The sequence below is a fragment of the Amphibalanus amphitrite genome, unplaced genomic scaffold (assembly GCF_019059575.1).
Source record: "Amphibalanus amphitrite isolate SeventyFive unplaced genomic scaffold, NRLGWU_Aamphi_draft 000020F_arrow, whole genome shotgun sequence".
Classification (NCBI taxonomy): Eukaryota; Metazoa; Arthropoda; class Thecostraca; order Balanomorpha; family Balanidae; genus Amphibalanus; species Amphibalanus amphitrite.
The window spans coordinates 1,223,872-1,240,386 of NW_024881516.1; the positions used below are offsets into that span (position 1 = coordinate 1,223,872).

At 54.7% G+C, this 16,515-nt stretch overlaps 2 protein-coding genes across 3 annotated transcripts in view; one reads left to right on the plus strand and one right to left on the minus strand.

Moving 5' to 3' along the window:
- The first annotated feature begins 910 nt into the window (after positions 1-910).
- Positions 911-12,646, plus strand: LOC122390314 (phospholipase DDHD2-like). The gene is made up of 13 exons (XM_043383103.1): positions 911-1,121; positions 2,496-2,677; positions 3,117-3,260; positions 4,304-4,463; positions 6,053-6,297; positions 6,570-6,734; positions 7,020-7,244; positions 7,505-7,619; positions 7,933-8,127; positions 8,472-8,707; positions 9,055-9,161; positions 9,551-10,619; positions 11,676-12,646. The coding sequence occupies exons 1-12, from the start codon at positions 914-916 to the stop codon at positions 10,014-10,016; spliced, it is 2,448 nt and encodes an 815-aa protein (XP_043239038.1). The 5' UTR covers positions 911-913; the 3' UTR covers positions 10,017-10,619; positions 11,676-12,646.
- Positions 12,647-12,998: 352 nt separating this feature from the next.
- The window catches only part of LOC122390320 (F-box/LRR-repeat protein 7-like), a 28,187-nt gene continuing 24,670 nt past the window's right edge, over positions 12,999-16,515 (minus strand). For both annotated transcript variants that reach the window (XM_043383118.1, XM_043383128.1), the window contains 4 exons: positions 16,051-16,177; positions 15,066-15,308; positions 14,426-14,635; positions 12,999-13,902 (listed from right to left, as the gene is read on the minus strand). In XM_043383118.1, the coding sequence (XP_043239053.1) occupies positions 13,767-13,902; positions 14,426-14,635; positions 15,066-15,308; positions 16,051-16,177 (716 nt within the window). In that variant the 3' untranslated portion in view covers positions 12,999-13,766. The remainder of the gene's footprint in view (positions 13,903-14,425; positions 14,636-15,065; positions 15,309-16,050; positions 16,178-16,515) is intronic.

The following is a 16,515-nucleotide window of genomic DNA, read 5'->3' on the forward strand; positions in this document are numbered from 1 at the left end:
TCTGCACACCATTCCATTGTCTAGAATGGTTCTTTGCCGAAGTGACTGATCAAACGCTGCTACCCGTGGTCAAGGCGCGTCCGACCGTTGCCATCCCACCATCGCGTCGTCATGTTTTACAGCACTCTGTATGTGTCGAGTTTCGCAAAAAGTGATTCCCACACAGTTTATCTGGCGTTTTTTGCCGGCCGTTTTGTGAGTCAGCAGCGGCCTGTGGCAGCGGCGCCCGGCCGGCGGCCGGCGGGGTCAAACTCAGGTGACCCCGTGAGTGTCCCGTGTACGCTGCATGCCGCCCGACCCTCGCGTGGGAGGGAGGAAGGGTCGCCCGCCCGGCGCCCACATGATAACGAGCTGGCGCTGCCGAGATGGCGTGCTCCTCCCATTGTCTGTGAGGTCTCTGTGACGGGTGTGAGCGGTCGCGGTGACCGGGTGGGTTGCCCGGCGGGTGGTGTGTGTGCTGCGCCGTGTTTGGAATGTGCTGCGGGGTTTTGTGAGGCTGGATCACGGTGACTGTTGCCGGGCGGCGGAGCGGTGACAAGCGTGGCGATTGCTGCGCTTGTCGATTGTCGTAGAGGTGAGATGACTGATTCTACCTGCGTTTTCTGGCGTTTTATATCCACAAGCTGACTCCACTGATAAGTATATCGGCATGGTACGGTATATCATTAGTGTGTGGGTCGTTGTCCGTACAATCCTGATTGATTTCGACAGGTAGTGGCCTGCCTGATTTGGTCGGGCCGCTTTGGTTTGGGTTTGGTGATTGGTCTCCACTGGTGCGTCTCCTGTCAGTCTGTCCAACAAGTTTCGCTCGCCGTCAGCCCGTCTGACTTACCTCCTCTGTCAGCCCGTCTCCCCCTCTCCCCGTCTACCCTATACTAACTCCTCGTCTCTTCGCTGTCCGCAGGGTTACGAGATGTCGCCGGCGCCGGCGCCGGTGACCCCTCTCGTCTTCCACTGGTTCTACGCCAAGGCAGCGAGCTCGGAGTCCGAACAGCAGCAGCAGCAGCAGCAGCAGAAGCAGGAGCAGCAGCGCGCAGAGGCCGGCCGGCCCAGCGAGCCGGTCGACTGGCAGCCGTTCTCGCGGGGCGACTCGGCGCTACTTGAGCGCGAGTATCAGGCCGGTGAGTCCGAGTCAGAACGGGGCGGGGGAGGGGGCGGGGAGGTACGGGGTAGCGGGGCGGGGGAGCTGCGCAACGGGGGCGACGGCGAGGACGGATCCCGTGAGAATCGTCTGCAAGAGGACGTCAGAAGTGGTTCCCTCTCCTCTTCCTCACAAGAGGATCGGGAGGTGGCGCTCCTGGAGGAGCAGACACGGGGAGACAGGCAGAAGAGGTGTTCGTGTTCCTCCTGTTCCTCGGGCGAGTCGGGAGGACGGAGGGAGGGGAAGGAGGAGGAGGAGGAGGATCTGACTGACGCGGAGAGCTGGCACGAGGACTGGACGCAGCTCGACTGGCTCACCGACTGGTTCGGTAATGTCCGGGAGAGCGGCGGCAGGGAGAGGAAGCAGAAGGACCAGCCGCACTGGGAGCCGTTCAGTAAGGCCGATAGCGACGCCATAGAGGCGGCCTTCCGAGCCGGTGAGTAAACGTACTCTGGGGGTGTCGTTTGTGTGTCTTGTCTCAAATTTGTCGCTGGTATTGCTTAGAGTTGCATGCTGCAACTTATGGTCAATTAATTGTTTTCTTTTGAAGGTCACCATTTGATTTAATTAAATGTCCTACACATAAGCCATTCACCATTGAAATCTGAGAATACTGAAACATGATCAATTTTCACTTTATTTTGCATTTGAAAATCTGGTAATCAAATCTGAGTCCTGACAATGCGGTTTTCGTGCCTGTATTCTATTCACTATGCAATATGGTATTTGTTTAATGTCTTGTCTTATCTCAAATGTCTCATTTCTCTCTCATCTCATGCGATACCTTCATATTTTAGGGGTCCCACGATTACACTCTTTTGCTCCTGATTGCCAATAGGTTTACCATTGTGCATAAAAAGCCTTGTGGCATTTCACTTGTGCTTTGAAATTGACTACTGATATGCATTTTTGTAGAATTTTACATAATCCGGCGATTTGTCATCTTACGTGTTTCGTTGGTGCTAAATGTCACAAATGTCCCTCAGTCCGTAACTCTTCCGTTAGGGCTTGGCGGAAAAGAGAGCGTGCTGCCTGTTTCTAGACTGGGATTTCGCTCTGTTTTTGAATGCTTTTATTTTGATTTTCCTATAAAGTCATATGGAGTTAAAGCTAGGGTTAAGTGATGAAGTGCATGGTGGTTTTTGTCGAGCCGTATCGAATAGTACGGAGTTTGTCATACAAAATATATACACAAGAGAAAAAAGGGACAATGCCTCCTAGAACTCATCTTCCCCCGCTGCCCCTCTCCCCTCCGGTGACCCCCGGTGACCGGTCGGCAGGTACGGGCCGGCTGGAGCCCGTCTCCCCCCGGTGCCCCTCTCCCCTCCGGTGACCCCTGGTGACCGGTCGGCAGGTACGGGCCGGCTGGTACCGGTGCTCGGCCGACGCTACGACGTCGACGTGTCGGCCCGCTCGCTGCTGCCCGTCTACTGGGAGTGCGCTCCCGGCACGGTGCGCCGCTGCTCCTGGTTCTCTCGCGGCGTGCACGAGGCCAAGTTCATGCCCTATGAGGAGCACGTGGCTGAAAAACTGGAGGTGAGGTGGCGCGAGCTCAGGAGCCGCCCTTGTGGTGTGGTCGTTCGAGCGTGAAGATCACGTAGTGGTCGTAGTGGGCACACATGTAAATGAACAGGAATACAGAAGTTGGGCTGAACATGTGCGGAAAGTTTGAAGTCGGACGGAAAAATTATCCACATTGAAATGTATGCATATCGCGAAAATTTCTTAGGAAAACCTTTCGGATAATTACTGAACCTTTCCTGACTGTCCGTCGGTCCCTGCTCACAGGAGATATACGAGGAGTCGTCCCGGACGGGCCAGTGGCACCGTGAACCATCCCTGACCGTCCCTGAACCATCCCTGACCGTCCGTCTGCCGTTTCCTGCTCACAGGAGATATACGAGGAGTCGTCCCGGACGGGCCAGTGGCACCGTGAACCATCCCTGACCGTCCGTCTGCCGTTTCCTGCTCACAGGAGATATACGAGGAGTCGTCCCGGACGGGCCAGTGGCACCGCGACGTACAGCTGGGGGAGGAGGGTTACGTGGTGCTGCACTCGCCCGGCTGCCTGGTCCACCACCCGGGCATCACCCACGCCTGGGAGGAGGTCACCATGCCGGTAAGGAGGGTGACAAGGACGTACACTCCCCCCCCCCCCCCGCCCGGGCATCACACACGCCTGGGAGGTTACCGTGCCGGACGAAACAACGGACGAAACAACGACCGCAGAAACGTCATGCACCGTTTGACTCTGTAGGCAGAATTACCTTTCGCACATGAAAATTCGGCTGGCACAGGCCTGGATTCCTTGCATAGCGGTTCCGAGCCGTGCGGCACAGTATATCCATCCGGCGGTCCGGACCGTGCGGCACAGTACGTATACCCGTCAGGCGGTGGCGTGCCGTGCGGCACAGTCTATCTCCCAGAGGAGTTCGGTAGCTATTAGAGCAAAACGGTTATAACGTTTTATTTTTATTTTAGTGCCAAATATGACCTGAGAGATGGATACTTTTGTTCGTTGTTTCTTTGTGTGGTACCATGAAATGTCAATCCGTAATAGTTGATTCTTTTTAGTTGTCAATCGACTCTTCAGCTCGATGCATCGTTGATCAATTAAAATCTTGAATAGCTCGGATCGGGCTCCTTGTAAATGTTTACAGACCTCTTATTGATGGGATAGCTGCATCAAAAATGTGTTTACATTCGAGGTGATGTTATCGTTTGGAAGGTTATTGTTAGCTAGCACCGAAATTCCATACTGCTTTCCCCGTTCATGCAAGAACAAGGCTCGTGACGGAAATGCAATGTGTTATGACTGAAACGTTTTAACCGTTGTACTTCAGTTCCTGTATTACTGGCCTCCCATTTATCATTACCTAAGTATTTCTGTTAACTGATGGTCATGCATGCTTGTAATTTGAATGCCCACTACTGACCAGTGTTATTCGTTCTTCCTTTCATTTTCCTTTCATCAGCCACTATTTCACACATGTGTATGTGTTGCTCAGTGCTTTGCTTACTATGCGCCGACGATTTTTTTTTTTTGTTTCTCGGAACACAGGTTAGCCTTGTCATCTGTAGCTCGGCACAGCTGCGGTGCCAGCCGCCGCCGTCAGCCGGTAGCTGCGCTCCGTCACCCCCTCCCCCTCCCTCCATCTGCAGGACGACCCGAGCCGGCCGCGGCAGATGCGGCGCGGATGGAACACGGTCGAGGGTGCCGGCATCCCGGCCGACGAGCCCGAGCTCGTCAACCACCTGGTGTTTGTCGTGCACGGCATCGGCTCCTGGTGCGACCTCAAGTTCCGCAAGGTCACCGAGTGCGGTCAGTGGTGCAGAGAACTGTGGGAAGGACTGGTACTGGTATTGTACTGGGAAGGACTGGTACTGGTATTGTACTGGGAAGGACTGGTACTGGTATTGTACTGGGGAGGACTGGTACTGGTATTGTACTGGGAAGGACTGGTACTGGTATTGTACTGGGAAGGACTGGTACTGGTATTGTACTGGGAAGGACTGGTACTGGTATTGTACTGGGAAGGACTGGTACTGGTATTGTACTGGGAAGGACTGGTACTGGTATTGTACTGGGAAGAACTGGTACTGGTATTGTACTGGGAAGAACTGGTACTGGTATTGTACTGGGAAGAACTGGTACTGGTATTGTACTGGGAAGAACTGGTACTGGTATTGTACTGGGAAGGACTGGTACTGGTATTGTACTGGGAAGGACTGGTACTGGTATTGTACTGGGAAGGACTGGTACTGGTATTGTACTGGGAAGGACTGGTACTGGTATTGTACTGGGAAGGACTGGTACTGGTATTGTACTGGGAAGGACTGGTACTGGTATTGTACTGGGAAGGACTGGTACTGGTATTGTACTGGGAAGGACTGGCACTGGTATTGTACTGGGAAGGACTGGTACTGGTATTGTACTGGGAAGGACTGGTACTGGTATTGTACTGGGAAGGACTGGTACTGGTATTGTACTGGGAAGAACTGGTACTGGTATTGTACTGGGAAGGACTGGTACTGGTATTGTACTGGGAAGGACTGGTACTGGTATTGTACTGGGAAGGACTGGTACTGGTATTGTACTGGGAAGGACTGGTACTGGTATTGTACTGGGAAGGACTGGTACTGGTATTGTACTGGGAAGGACTGGTACTGGTATTGTACTGGGAAGGACTGGTACTGGTATTGTACTGGGAAGGACTGGTACTGGTATTGTACTGGGAAGAACTGGTACTGGTATTGTACTGGGAAGGACTGGTACTGGTATTGTACTGGGAAGGACTGGTACTGGTATTGTACTGGGAAGGACTGGTACTGGTATTGTACTGGTAAGGACTGGTACTGGTATTGTACTGGGAAGGACTGGTACTGGTATTGTACTGGGAAGAACTGGTATTGGTATTGTACTGGGAAGAACTGGTATTGGTATTGTACTGGGAAGGACTGGTACTGGTATTGTACTGGGAATAACTGGTACTGGTATTGTACTGGGAAGGACTGGTACTTGTATTGTACTGGGAAGGACTGGTATTGGGTACTGAAATGGAGACAGTAGGTAGACTTGTTTAAAAATTATCAATACATACTTTATCAGACTGAGGTGTCCCCCGGTCCTGCCTGCCGGCTGCCCCCACCCTCCTTTCTCAATACACAGTCGAGCTATGATGTCCCCTAAGCGCCGACTGACCCTCCTCCCTCTTCATGTTCAGTGGACAACATGACCTTAGGCCCTGACCGCCCTCTCCCTCCTCCCCGCACACCCAGTGGACGACATGCGGACGATGGCTGGCTCTGACTGCTCCCTCCATCCTATCTGCGTTCCCAGTGGACGACATGCGGACGATAGCGGCCGACCCCAGGCTCTGACTGTTCCCTCCAACCTCTCTGCACACCCAGTGGACGACATGCGGACGATGGCTGCGGAGATGGCGCGCTCCCACTTTAGCTCGGCTCTCTCCGCGGGCCAGCTGGGCCGGGTCGAGTTCCTACCCATCAGCTGGCACCACGCGCTGCACGGCGCCGCCGGCGGCCTGGACGAGGCGCTGCGGCTCATCACGCTGCCCAGCATCCCGCTGCTGAGGGAGTTCACCAACGACACCATCGTGGACGTGCTCTACTACACCAGCCCCATCTTCTGCCAGGTGAGGGAGAGAGGGCGAACAGAGCACCCTCCGCTAATACAGGGCTGAACGGTGACACCATATAGAACTTGAGAACCGTTGGATGAAAACATTACACATCGTGTGGCAAAACACTGGCATGAATTCTCTGCTGCATTATAGCCATCAGTGCAAATCTGAAACGTTTCAATTGAACGCGTTCCGTATCGTAATGTGTTCACGGTTTATTGTGCCATCAGACGCCTTTGTCACTGCCTGCAGACCACTTATCCTTGTGTCTTTTCTTTGGCTAGGTGATCCTGAAAACGGTGGGCGACGACATCAACTCCATTTACGGCAAGTTTTGCGAGCGTAACCCCGAGTTCCGCGGCTCTGTGTCGGTGGCCGGCCACAGTCTGGGCTCGCTCATCCTGTTCGACCTGCTCTCCAACCAGACCGGCGAGGCGCCAGACGCGGAGGTCCGTATCAGCGACTCGGGGCTCGGGACTCTACCTGGAGTCCGTTGCTTTGTTCTTGATGCCTACCCTACTGGATTTTTTACCACTTGGTGATTAATACTTAATACTCGGCTCTCAGTACTTGTAACTCGAAGTTCAAGTGTCAGTTTATTTTTCATTTGTCTATTGCTTTAATTTTTTTATCAAGTTTTTGATGGCACCTGTCCCGTTTCTCAGCCAGTCTGAGGCAGCTCAATTGTCCCAGCTGCCCCTGCCTGCCTCTAACCTCTGGCCGGCGCTCCGCAGCCGTCGTCGGAGAGCCCCGAGGAGGGCCAGCTGTCGGAGGAGGAGCGGTACACGGCTCTGCTGCGCGCCCTCAGCCTGGAGCAGCACGGCGACACACTGCGCCGGGCAGAGGTGACCGACGTGGCCACCCTCCGACTGCTCACCGACCAGGACGTGGAGGAGCTGGGGCTGCCGCTGGGCGCCCGCCGCCGACTCCTCCACTGGAGGGACAAGGCCAACAATAAGGTACGACGGCCACCGGTGCAGCGGCCGAGGAGAGTTCGGCAACGCTTTGTTGGCTGTTATTGGTTTAAATGATCTTTATCTTTTTTTTTCGAAATATGATAGTTCATGTTGCGGACTTCAGTCTTGTAGATCTCACGGTGCCTACTATAAACTCGTCGGAGTTCTGACAGCTGATCGTAAATGCGGACCCCGCCGGCTCCATGTCTGACCGCCCCGCTGCACTGGCCGATATTCTGACCCGCTCTGACCTGTCGCTCCAGCCGGGCGTGGACACGGTTACCGTCTCGTACGACACGAACACGGGACAGCCGGCCATGCATTACCCGCAGCTGGCCTTCAGGCCGGCCTGCTTCTTCGGCATGGGCAGTCCCATCGGTCAGTGACGGCCGCTGCCGGCGGCCCTTGGGGTTCGAGGGATGGGATGGGCTAGGACACCGGAGGGGGGGGGGACTGGGAGGGGGATTGAGAGGCGAGAGAGCTGGTCATTTAAAGCAAGCGTTTGTTGTCGATAAGTTTGGTATGCTGCTTTCTCATTACTTTGCCGTATTTTTCGGCGATACTTCCGTAACGCTCGCTATTTTTGTGTTTGGTCTGGTTCATCCAAAGTTGAATAAGTAATGGAGCTTAGCTTTTTAAAGCATAGACTCTTTATCACTGACCGTTTCGTCACTACGACTGCCGTTTTCAGCGCTGTTCCTGCGTATCCGCGGCGTGAGCCAGCTGGGCGCTGAGTTCCGTCTGCCCACGTGTGGCAGCGTGTTCAACATCTACCACCCGTTCGACCCGGTCTCGTTCCGCATCGAGCCGCTGATCGACGCCGCCAACGTGCGCCGGCGGCCCGTGCTCGTGCCCCACCACAAGGGACGCAAACGCATGCACCTTGGTGAGACGCTGGTGGGAAGGGCAAGTCGGGGGTAGCGGGGAGAGGGCGCCAGGTGTTGGCGGACGCTGGTGGGGTTGTGAACTTGAGCTGCTTTAATGTTGTGTTTTCGTTAAAAACATTCGGACAGAGCTTTGTGAAGCGTTAGTGTCCTCATTGCCCGGAATATGGCGTTAGCCGTCCAACGTGCTGTTCTATTCTATCCCTCTGCTACAGCTCATCCACTTGTTACCCGGCCTCACCACTTATGACTGCTGCAGCTGACTGAACTCTCCCTCTCCTCTCCGTGCAGAGATGAAGGAGCATGGTGTACTGACTGACCTTCTCCCGCCCTCGTCTCCCCACAGAGATCAAGGAGCAGGTGGTTCGGATGGGCACAGAGCTGAAGCAGCGGCTCATGTCGTCTCTGCAGAGCACCATCGGCTCCGTGTACAGCCTGGGCTGGATGTCGACCACCGAGACCTCTGCCTCGGTCACTGCCGACATGGACACGTCAGAGGAGACGACGGACGGACAGCAGCAGCAGTCGACCCAGCAGCAGCAGCAGCAGCAGCAGGAGCAGACGGGGGAGCCCACAGGACCGGTCAGTGCGGCTGGTGTGCGATAGTGTGTGACGGGAAGAGTTTGACGTGTATACTTTGTTACAAAGTTAAGGACTTAATGTTATCTTTTTCCTCTGATACGAGTATGTGTGTTACGCGGTGCCTCAGTTCTGCTCGTCTCACAAAGCTTTCGGATGCTCCCAGGGCTTCCCCAAAGCCCAGCGTGCAATGATTGCTTTGGTATGGCTAAGACTAGACATGGTTCGTCATCTCTGTTACCTATCTCTCATTTGAGTACGTTTCAGTTGAGTACCTACCCGCCGATGACCCCTGGGCTGGCGCGCACTGGCCTGTCTGATCACCATCCTTTCCCTCTCCGGCCCATCAGGTGGGGTCGCTGAACGGAGGCCGCCGCGTCGACTACGTGCTGCAAGAGCGGCCGTTCGAGTCGCTCAACGAGTACGTGTTCGCCTTCCAGAGCCACCTCTGCTACTGGTGAGTGAGACTCCGTGGTGCGGGTACACGGTACCGCGGTACGAGGTACGCTGTACCAGCTCCGGGGTTCCGCGCGATTAGGATCCTGTTAGGATATCCGCACAGTCGTAGTGGCCTGTTTGTTGTGTGTTGACGTGACTGTGAGTTTGGTTTAAGTGGAACGGAGTCGTGACGAGGTTTAGGACGGCACGGTACATATAGAAGGCGGAATGAGTTCCGGCGCCCAGCAGTCGGTGCGGAGCTGGTTTGATGTGCGTCTCTGAGAAAAGGGCGCTACCTATGCAGGCTGTGTTTCTGCTCTGTAGTGCACATTAATTGATGCACTGTCTGAATGTTGATCTTTTGTTTGTTGCACCCAATCGTGACGTCTCTCCGTGTGCCTTCGACAGGGACTCTGAAGACACGCTGCTCATGATTCTGAAGGAAACTCTGCGGGAGTCGGGTATCGAGGCTGACAAAGTGCTGAAGACGGAGTCGTCCACGGAGGCGGAGCCAGCCGCCGCCAGCAGTACCTCGGAGGCCGCCACGGGTACAGTCACCGCCCCCGCTGCCGCCCCCGCCGCTGCCTCCGTGTCCGCCCCGACCCTGTCCGCGCCCCCGGTGGCCCCCATACCTGTGGTGGTGTCGGAGGCCGGCCCGGTGGAGGACGTACCGCTCGTAGCAGCCGGCGTGCCCGGCCCGCCCGCGCCGGCCGCCCCCGCCCCCGCCCCCGCCGGGGCGCGCTCGGTTGGCGGCCGGCCGCTGCAGCTGCCGCCGGCGGCCGGCGGCCCCGTCGGCATGGACCCGACCGTGGAGAGGAAGGAGGGTGCCGCGCCGCCGCCGCCGCCGCCCACGGCCGGCTTCAGGCGGAGCTAGCCGCCCCCGCCCCCGCCCCCGCCTAGCCGCCGCTCTATGTGCCTGCGAAATGACTGCGGTGGAGCCGTAACTGTAGTGCCTGGGACGCCGTGCGGGTAACGGTAGCCGTGTGTAGCCAGTGAAGCCGGTTTGTGGGACCGTTTATGTGTTGTGGGGGTTGTGAGGCTGACTGCCGTGCTGACTGGATGCATGTTTCCGAACCATGGCCCGCTCCAGTCTGAACTTATCGTGAGGCTGTGCCGAACCGCAAACTGGCCAACAACTGACGACGCCAAGCCGTGAAACATGGCCCTTGTATGTATGTTTCGCTACTTTGCATGGGTCATGGGGTGTTAGCGATGGGGTGTTAGCGGTGCTCAATTTTAGCACCGGGCAGATAGCTGCAAGCTTAGGGCGATTTATACGTGTGGGCAGATATCGTGTCCCGTCCAAGGTGTGAATACCAAAGCAAATTCTTGAGCAAGCCTGCTTGCCATGAGTCCATATGGTAGTTGCTCGTAAGCCGCATATCTACCTGAATATTCTAATATTTATGTTTTCAGAACGGATTCCAACGTCACCCGTTTGTTTTGCCGTATCCTGGACTGTGGGTCCGCTGTCCCGGTGCGAGCGACTTTGGCGAGTGTCATTTGAGCGAGCGTCATTTGAGCGAACCATTTTCAGCGACTGGCAACTAAGCGAATATCAAATTGAGCGATTATCAAATATAGCGATTATCAATTTAAGCGAAAGCTATGTTTCAGCGACATCTTTTTCGTCGACTACAGTTTGAGCGACTGTCATTTCGGCGAAACACTTCATCGTCCCGTAACGGTGTATTTTTTTTTTTTGCGAGCGTACGTACAAAGAATGTTTCCGGAACTTTTCATGGTTTTCCGGAACTGGATGGCGGGTGTCACGTTCAAAGTTCAGACATTAAGCTCCAAATTTAATGCCACATTTCTCACAAATTCCAGCGGTTCGATTTCACCCCCCCCCCCCCTGCCGTTTGCCAATAATGATGACCAAACGTTTGTTCAGATATTCATATTGCTTGTGCTGTTTTTTTTTTTTGCGAAATTCCCCCGCTTGAATTTGGATCAGATCAGTTCCCCATGTTGTAAAATTTGTTCTTGCCCCAAGCAACGTACGAATTTCCAGATATTTGGGTGAGGTCCCTGAAACATAGACTGGATCCCCCTGTGCCATCCATCGAGTTTATTATTGGTCCTTGGCATTCCTTCCATCGTCCTATCTCTCACGTTCCACATTTCCAGATCAAGGTTGCAGAATGAGGCCAGATATTTTTTTGTGGTTTCCAAGCTTAAAAGCAAATTTTTAATTTGCCGCGCGCAGCTTGAAGCATGACACATACCAAGCGGGTACCTATTCCAAGGGCAAGAATTCCCGAAAAGTAGCAAATGATTGACTTCCGTCGCGTTCGGTTTCGCTGTAACTGTGTTCGCTTAATTGGTCCCCATTGACCTCCATATATTCGCTCAATCTGGTTTCGCTGATTCTGGTCCTCGCTTAAGTTGATCATCGCTGTCATTGAATTCGCCGACTTGACAATCGCTGAAAAAGTCAATCGCTTAAATTGATAATCGCTGAAAAGGCTTCGCTCAAATGTCGTTCGCTGAAATGACGCTCGCTCAGGTGTCGCAGAACCCCGCTGTCCAGTGCCCTGATGTCACACATCCCCGGTAATCCCCGTTATATCAGTGGCGAGGTCCCTTTGGGATTCAGGCTGACAGTCGGGAGTTCAGGACGTTCTGTTTGTCACCCGTGAGTCCCTGCAGGGGTCAGCTCAGCCACGGGGACAGTCGGGTCTCCCCAGGGCTCTCCCGGACTCCCATCTGCAGAGTACCCCGGCCCGAGTCGGTGGGGATACAGTTCAGCTCGCGGATGGCCCCTGCCTCCGAATGGTCATAACAGCGAGTGGGGAGTTCTGATGGACTGTGAAGTCACCGGACCGAACTATACTATGAACGTTGTTGAGTGAGAGCGTGCTGTTACCAGGATAATGCTGCCTAAATGGGAAAGCCTCGTGTGTTTTCGTGGATACAGAAGTGTGTATTTTTGTCAGAAGCTTTTGATACGCGAGGTTTCTGTAATTTCATATATTGAGGTATGTGGTGCTTCCTACGAGGTGAATTTGAGTGTACGGCTGTGCGTAGATATTTTAGTTGGTTTGCGTGACAGTGGCCCGTAGAAGCGTGCTTTATTAATTAGGATGCTAACGGTTGACCACGGTTCGACCGTTGATGTCAATGCAAGGTATCAGGTTGTCGAAGCATATTTATCTGTATGTGTGCATAATTATAATCCCGTATTTTCAGCCAGTGCACAAAGTACCCTGGATCTCCTGTGCTGGTCGGTAGTGCCCGTTTCTATCGATAGATGACTGTAATGTATGCGTGACTGACTTGGGATGGGTCTATCCTGTTGTCTATTCTGTTCAAGACAGTTATTATTTGACGCCTTTGTTTTTCTTTGATGTTTTCTTTCAATAAGCTAGGTCTGGACACACTTTTATGGACGCCTGACGTTAAATCACACAAAAATCCCAAAGTCTTGTTGCGGTTGACGGCTCTGTAAGTCGCATGCGTTGCTGCCACTGCGCTCTCCAATACAAATACTTTGATATTCTTTGGGTGTTTGTTTTGCTGGAGATGCGGCAGCAGTGTGGCCTTGTCTGTGTTTCGCTGTACTTTGGTCGGTGGGCCGTCTGGAGCGGACGGGGACGGGCGGTGAGGGGTGGGTGGGTGATGTGGATACGAGTAGACTCTGAGTCACCCCCGGTGCAGCGGTACACGACGGCCGAGCTGATCTCTCAGCTAGCTGCAGGCTGACCTCGGGAGGACGGCTGGCCTGGGTACCTACTGCACCGGGCCCGGCCGGTACTGGTGGAGGCTGCCGGTCAGCCTGTGACCTGGGGTCAGAGGTCAACTGTGGGAGTTAACTCGTCACAGGTGTCCCCGCCCGCCCAAACACACAGGGGAACACGGTGTAACCGGTCGTATATTGGGGATATGTTGGGCTATCGTAGCTCCGATAGCGAGTCTACGACCCATTTTGACACGTTCAATCGACACCGGCATGTATCAGGCACCGCCACCGCCACCGGCGTGCCACACCGCCATTCGCCACCGTGACGAAAATAAATGGCGCGTGGACAATGTGACTACATTAGATTACACTTCTGTTGAGTACACCGCTCTAGGCTCTTGGGACCTGGGACTTGACAATATTCACTAGAAACTCACAGGAAAACGTGCCTCACAAAGTTGTCCAATGTCCACAATGGGCACTGGGCAGTTCCGTTTAAAACGCAAAATGTAACATAAGAAAGGCGAGCAGCATTCCTACCGTTACGGGCAATGAAATAAGCCTGTAAACCTGGCAAGTCGAGTCCCAATGACTACACCTCGGGGGAATCGCAGTGTTGCTCACCTTAGAGCGGGTGAGGGACTGAGATTGAGCCTGGCGTGGCCCTCCCGTGTCTCAGCTAAACAGCTGGCGCCTGGCATACATCGCTGACGACTTCTCTGCTGGAAGGCACAGCGACTTCTGAGCACATTCACTGCTCAGTGCTCATGACTTCGGTGGAGGCTGAACTGCCGCCATTGGCAGAGACCTAGGCTCCGATCCTCATTGTGATCATGGCCCGAACGGCAGCAGACGACGTGCCACCGACGACAGTCGTCTGTCACCAGAAGACGATCAGACGGAGACTGAACAGACGGACTGGCAGACGGGCAGACCGACGAGCTAGTTGAAGAGCAGGTCGTTGTAGTGGCTCAGCAGGTAGGCGTTGGTCACCTTGCACGTGGTCGACGTTCGCACCACAGTAGACCGGTCGGCCCGCTCGAAGTTGGACTTGACCACCTCGTAGTATTTGCCGTCACTGAGAGCAGAGAGGACGCAGACTGTGATGTGTGACTCTGGAGCAGAGGCTGGGGTTGGTACTCAGTGCATCAACAATCTAATACAGGTCAGGAACAATGAACATTGTCAGGAGGAGCAAAGCATTGATTTCATGCGGGAACAATGCTGTCTTTCTCTTCTTTCAACCTTAAACTGGATCCCATCGTATTTAAATTCAAACTTTTTTCGCACTCCCCGCTGACCCTCACCTGAGAGCCCTTTCCCCACCTACCCTCCTCCCTGGCCCCTCACCTAAGAACCAGACAGCGCAGCTTCAGGCAGAGCACGACCCCTCCCCTCACTTACCCTCACTCCCCTAACCTGAGCCCCTCCCCTGGCCCCTCAACCTGAGCACCAGACCAGCGCAGTTTCAGACAGCGCACGCCCCCCCCCCCCCACATACATATCCCCCTGGCCCCTCAACCTGAGCACCAGACAGCGCAGTCTCAGGCAGCGCACGCCCCCCCCCCCCACACACATATGCCCCTCCCCCTGACCCTCACCTGAGCACCAGACAGCGCAGTCTCAGACAGCGCACGCGGACGGCGTCAATGGCCTTCTGACTTTTGTCGGAGAACCGGATGGTCTCCGGGTCCCAGCAGATCTCGAGCCGCTCCAGCTGACTGCAGCTGGTGGCCAGCGCGTCCATTATCTGATCCACGGGGATCTTCTTACTGAGACCCTCCAGCGTGAAGGTACCCATCTTCAGGATCCTGCACGGACGGATATGAAGTCAATACATAGATGAACGCCATGCTGTGTGTGACAGTCGGCACGTGTTGTTGGATAATACGGTTCGGATATGAAAATGATACTACGTCGCACAGTGCTTGCTTACGAGCTCAAGCGGAAAGCCCGGCGGCACAGGCTATTTCTTCGTGAACTTCGCGAGTACTCCAGTCACGCGCCGCAGCTGCTGAATAACGCCGCACCGTGACGTAATGTGACGCAACTGTCTGGACGTGACACTGCGAAATAAACTGTCACGGCACGCAGGGGCGTGCGGCTCGTACTCGGGATTTCTCGGGCGGTCGACTTGGCGTTCCGTTTATTACTCTCTCCGTTCTGCGTCACAGGGGGCTGAGCCGTGGAGGAGAGGGATTTGACTGACCTGAGGATGGAAGTGACGGGACGGTCGCTTACCTGACGTTCTTCAGCGCCGGGATGACCTTGAGCCAGAGCGAGTCGCTGACGTGCGGGATGCCGGATAGCACCAGGCCGTGCAGCTGGTGGCCGTACTTGTAGAGGAAGGCGAACAGGCCCTCCTCGGAGAGACTGTCGCACAGGTCCAGGTCGAGCGCCGTCAGGTTGCGCGGATTGCCCTTCTCGATGTAGGCCTTCAGAACCTGGTCGGTGAAGCCGTCCTGCTGGCCGGCGCTCAGCCACCTGGCGGCGGTGGACGGAGAACACAGTTATATTTAGTAGCGGGTAGGAGCCTCGAATAGGGTAAATTTCTCTGAGCTTCCTTCTTCCTTTGCTTCCTTGAGGGACACGAAACGATATAGCAGGGGCCATGATGGCACTCTTGTCAAGTAACCACGGAGCTTGCAACACAGGGCCACTCTCGTTATTCTGGTGAGCGGATCTCGGTGTCCTGGGAAGCAGGTGAGCAGATCTTTTAGGAAAGGTGCTTTAATTTAAGCCGGCAGGCTTCTGCACCGATCCTTTGTGTCACTGATTTCTGATGTTTTCTTTTTCTTACTTACTCCCCGTGTGACGCAAAAAAAATATATGATGATGATGATGATGATGATCTCACGTCAATCCTGGTGAGCAAGTCCCGGACCCGGTACCCAGGTGAGCGGATCTCAACTCAGACCCGGTATCCTGGTGAGCGGATCTCGTCTCAGTTCCGGTATAATGTGAGCGGATCCCGGTACCCTGGTGAGCGGATCTCACCTCAGATCCGGTTTAAGGTGAGCGGATCTCACCTCAGGCCCGGTATAAGGTGAGCAGATCTCACCTCAGGCCCGGTATCCTGGTGAGTTGATCTCACCTCAGGCCCGGCATCCTGGTCAGCTGATCTCACCTCAGGCCCGGTATCCTGGTGAGCTGATCTCACCTCAGGCCCGGTATCCTGGTCAGCTGATCTCACGTCAGGCCCGGTATCCTGGTGAGCGGATCTCACCTCAGGCCCGGTATCCTGGTGAGCAGGTCGATCAGACACTCGGTGCTCAGGTCGGTGGCAGTGATGTCCAGCTCCTGTAACATTGTCTTCTCCCACTCCACCGCCATGACGTGCTCGCTGTTCAGACCTGCCGGAGGTGCCAGTGGTCATAACTGCACGAGGGCCGGTGGCCGGACCTGTGGAACAGGGTGGCAGCGGAAATCAAATATATGCATGGCGGACACCAGGGGGCTGACACCGCTGACACCGACTTTTCATTAAATCGACACCAAGCAGGTAACGGTGCTTTTATGATTGTGAGGAGGAAACCAGAAATGAAATGAACAATGAACATTTGTGTGCAAAACATTTAATTCTCAGGTATGCGACAGCCTGAGCCGCTCTCGGCTCTGTTGAGATATGACTAGCAGGTTGTGGACGAAACTATCTGTAAGAATCTTGGACGAAACAAAGGAATGGACAAAG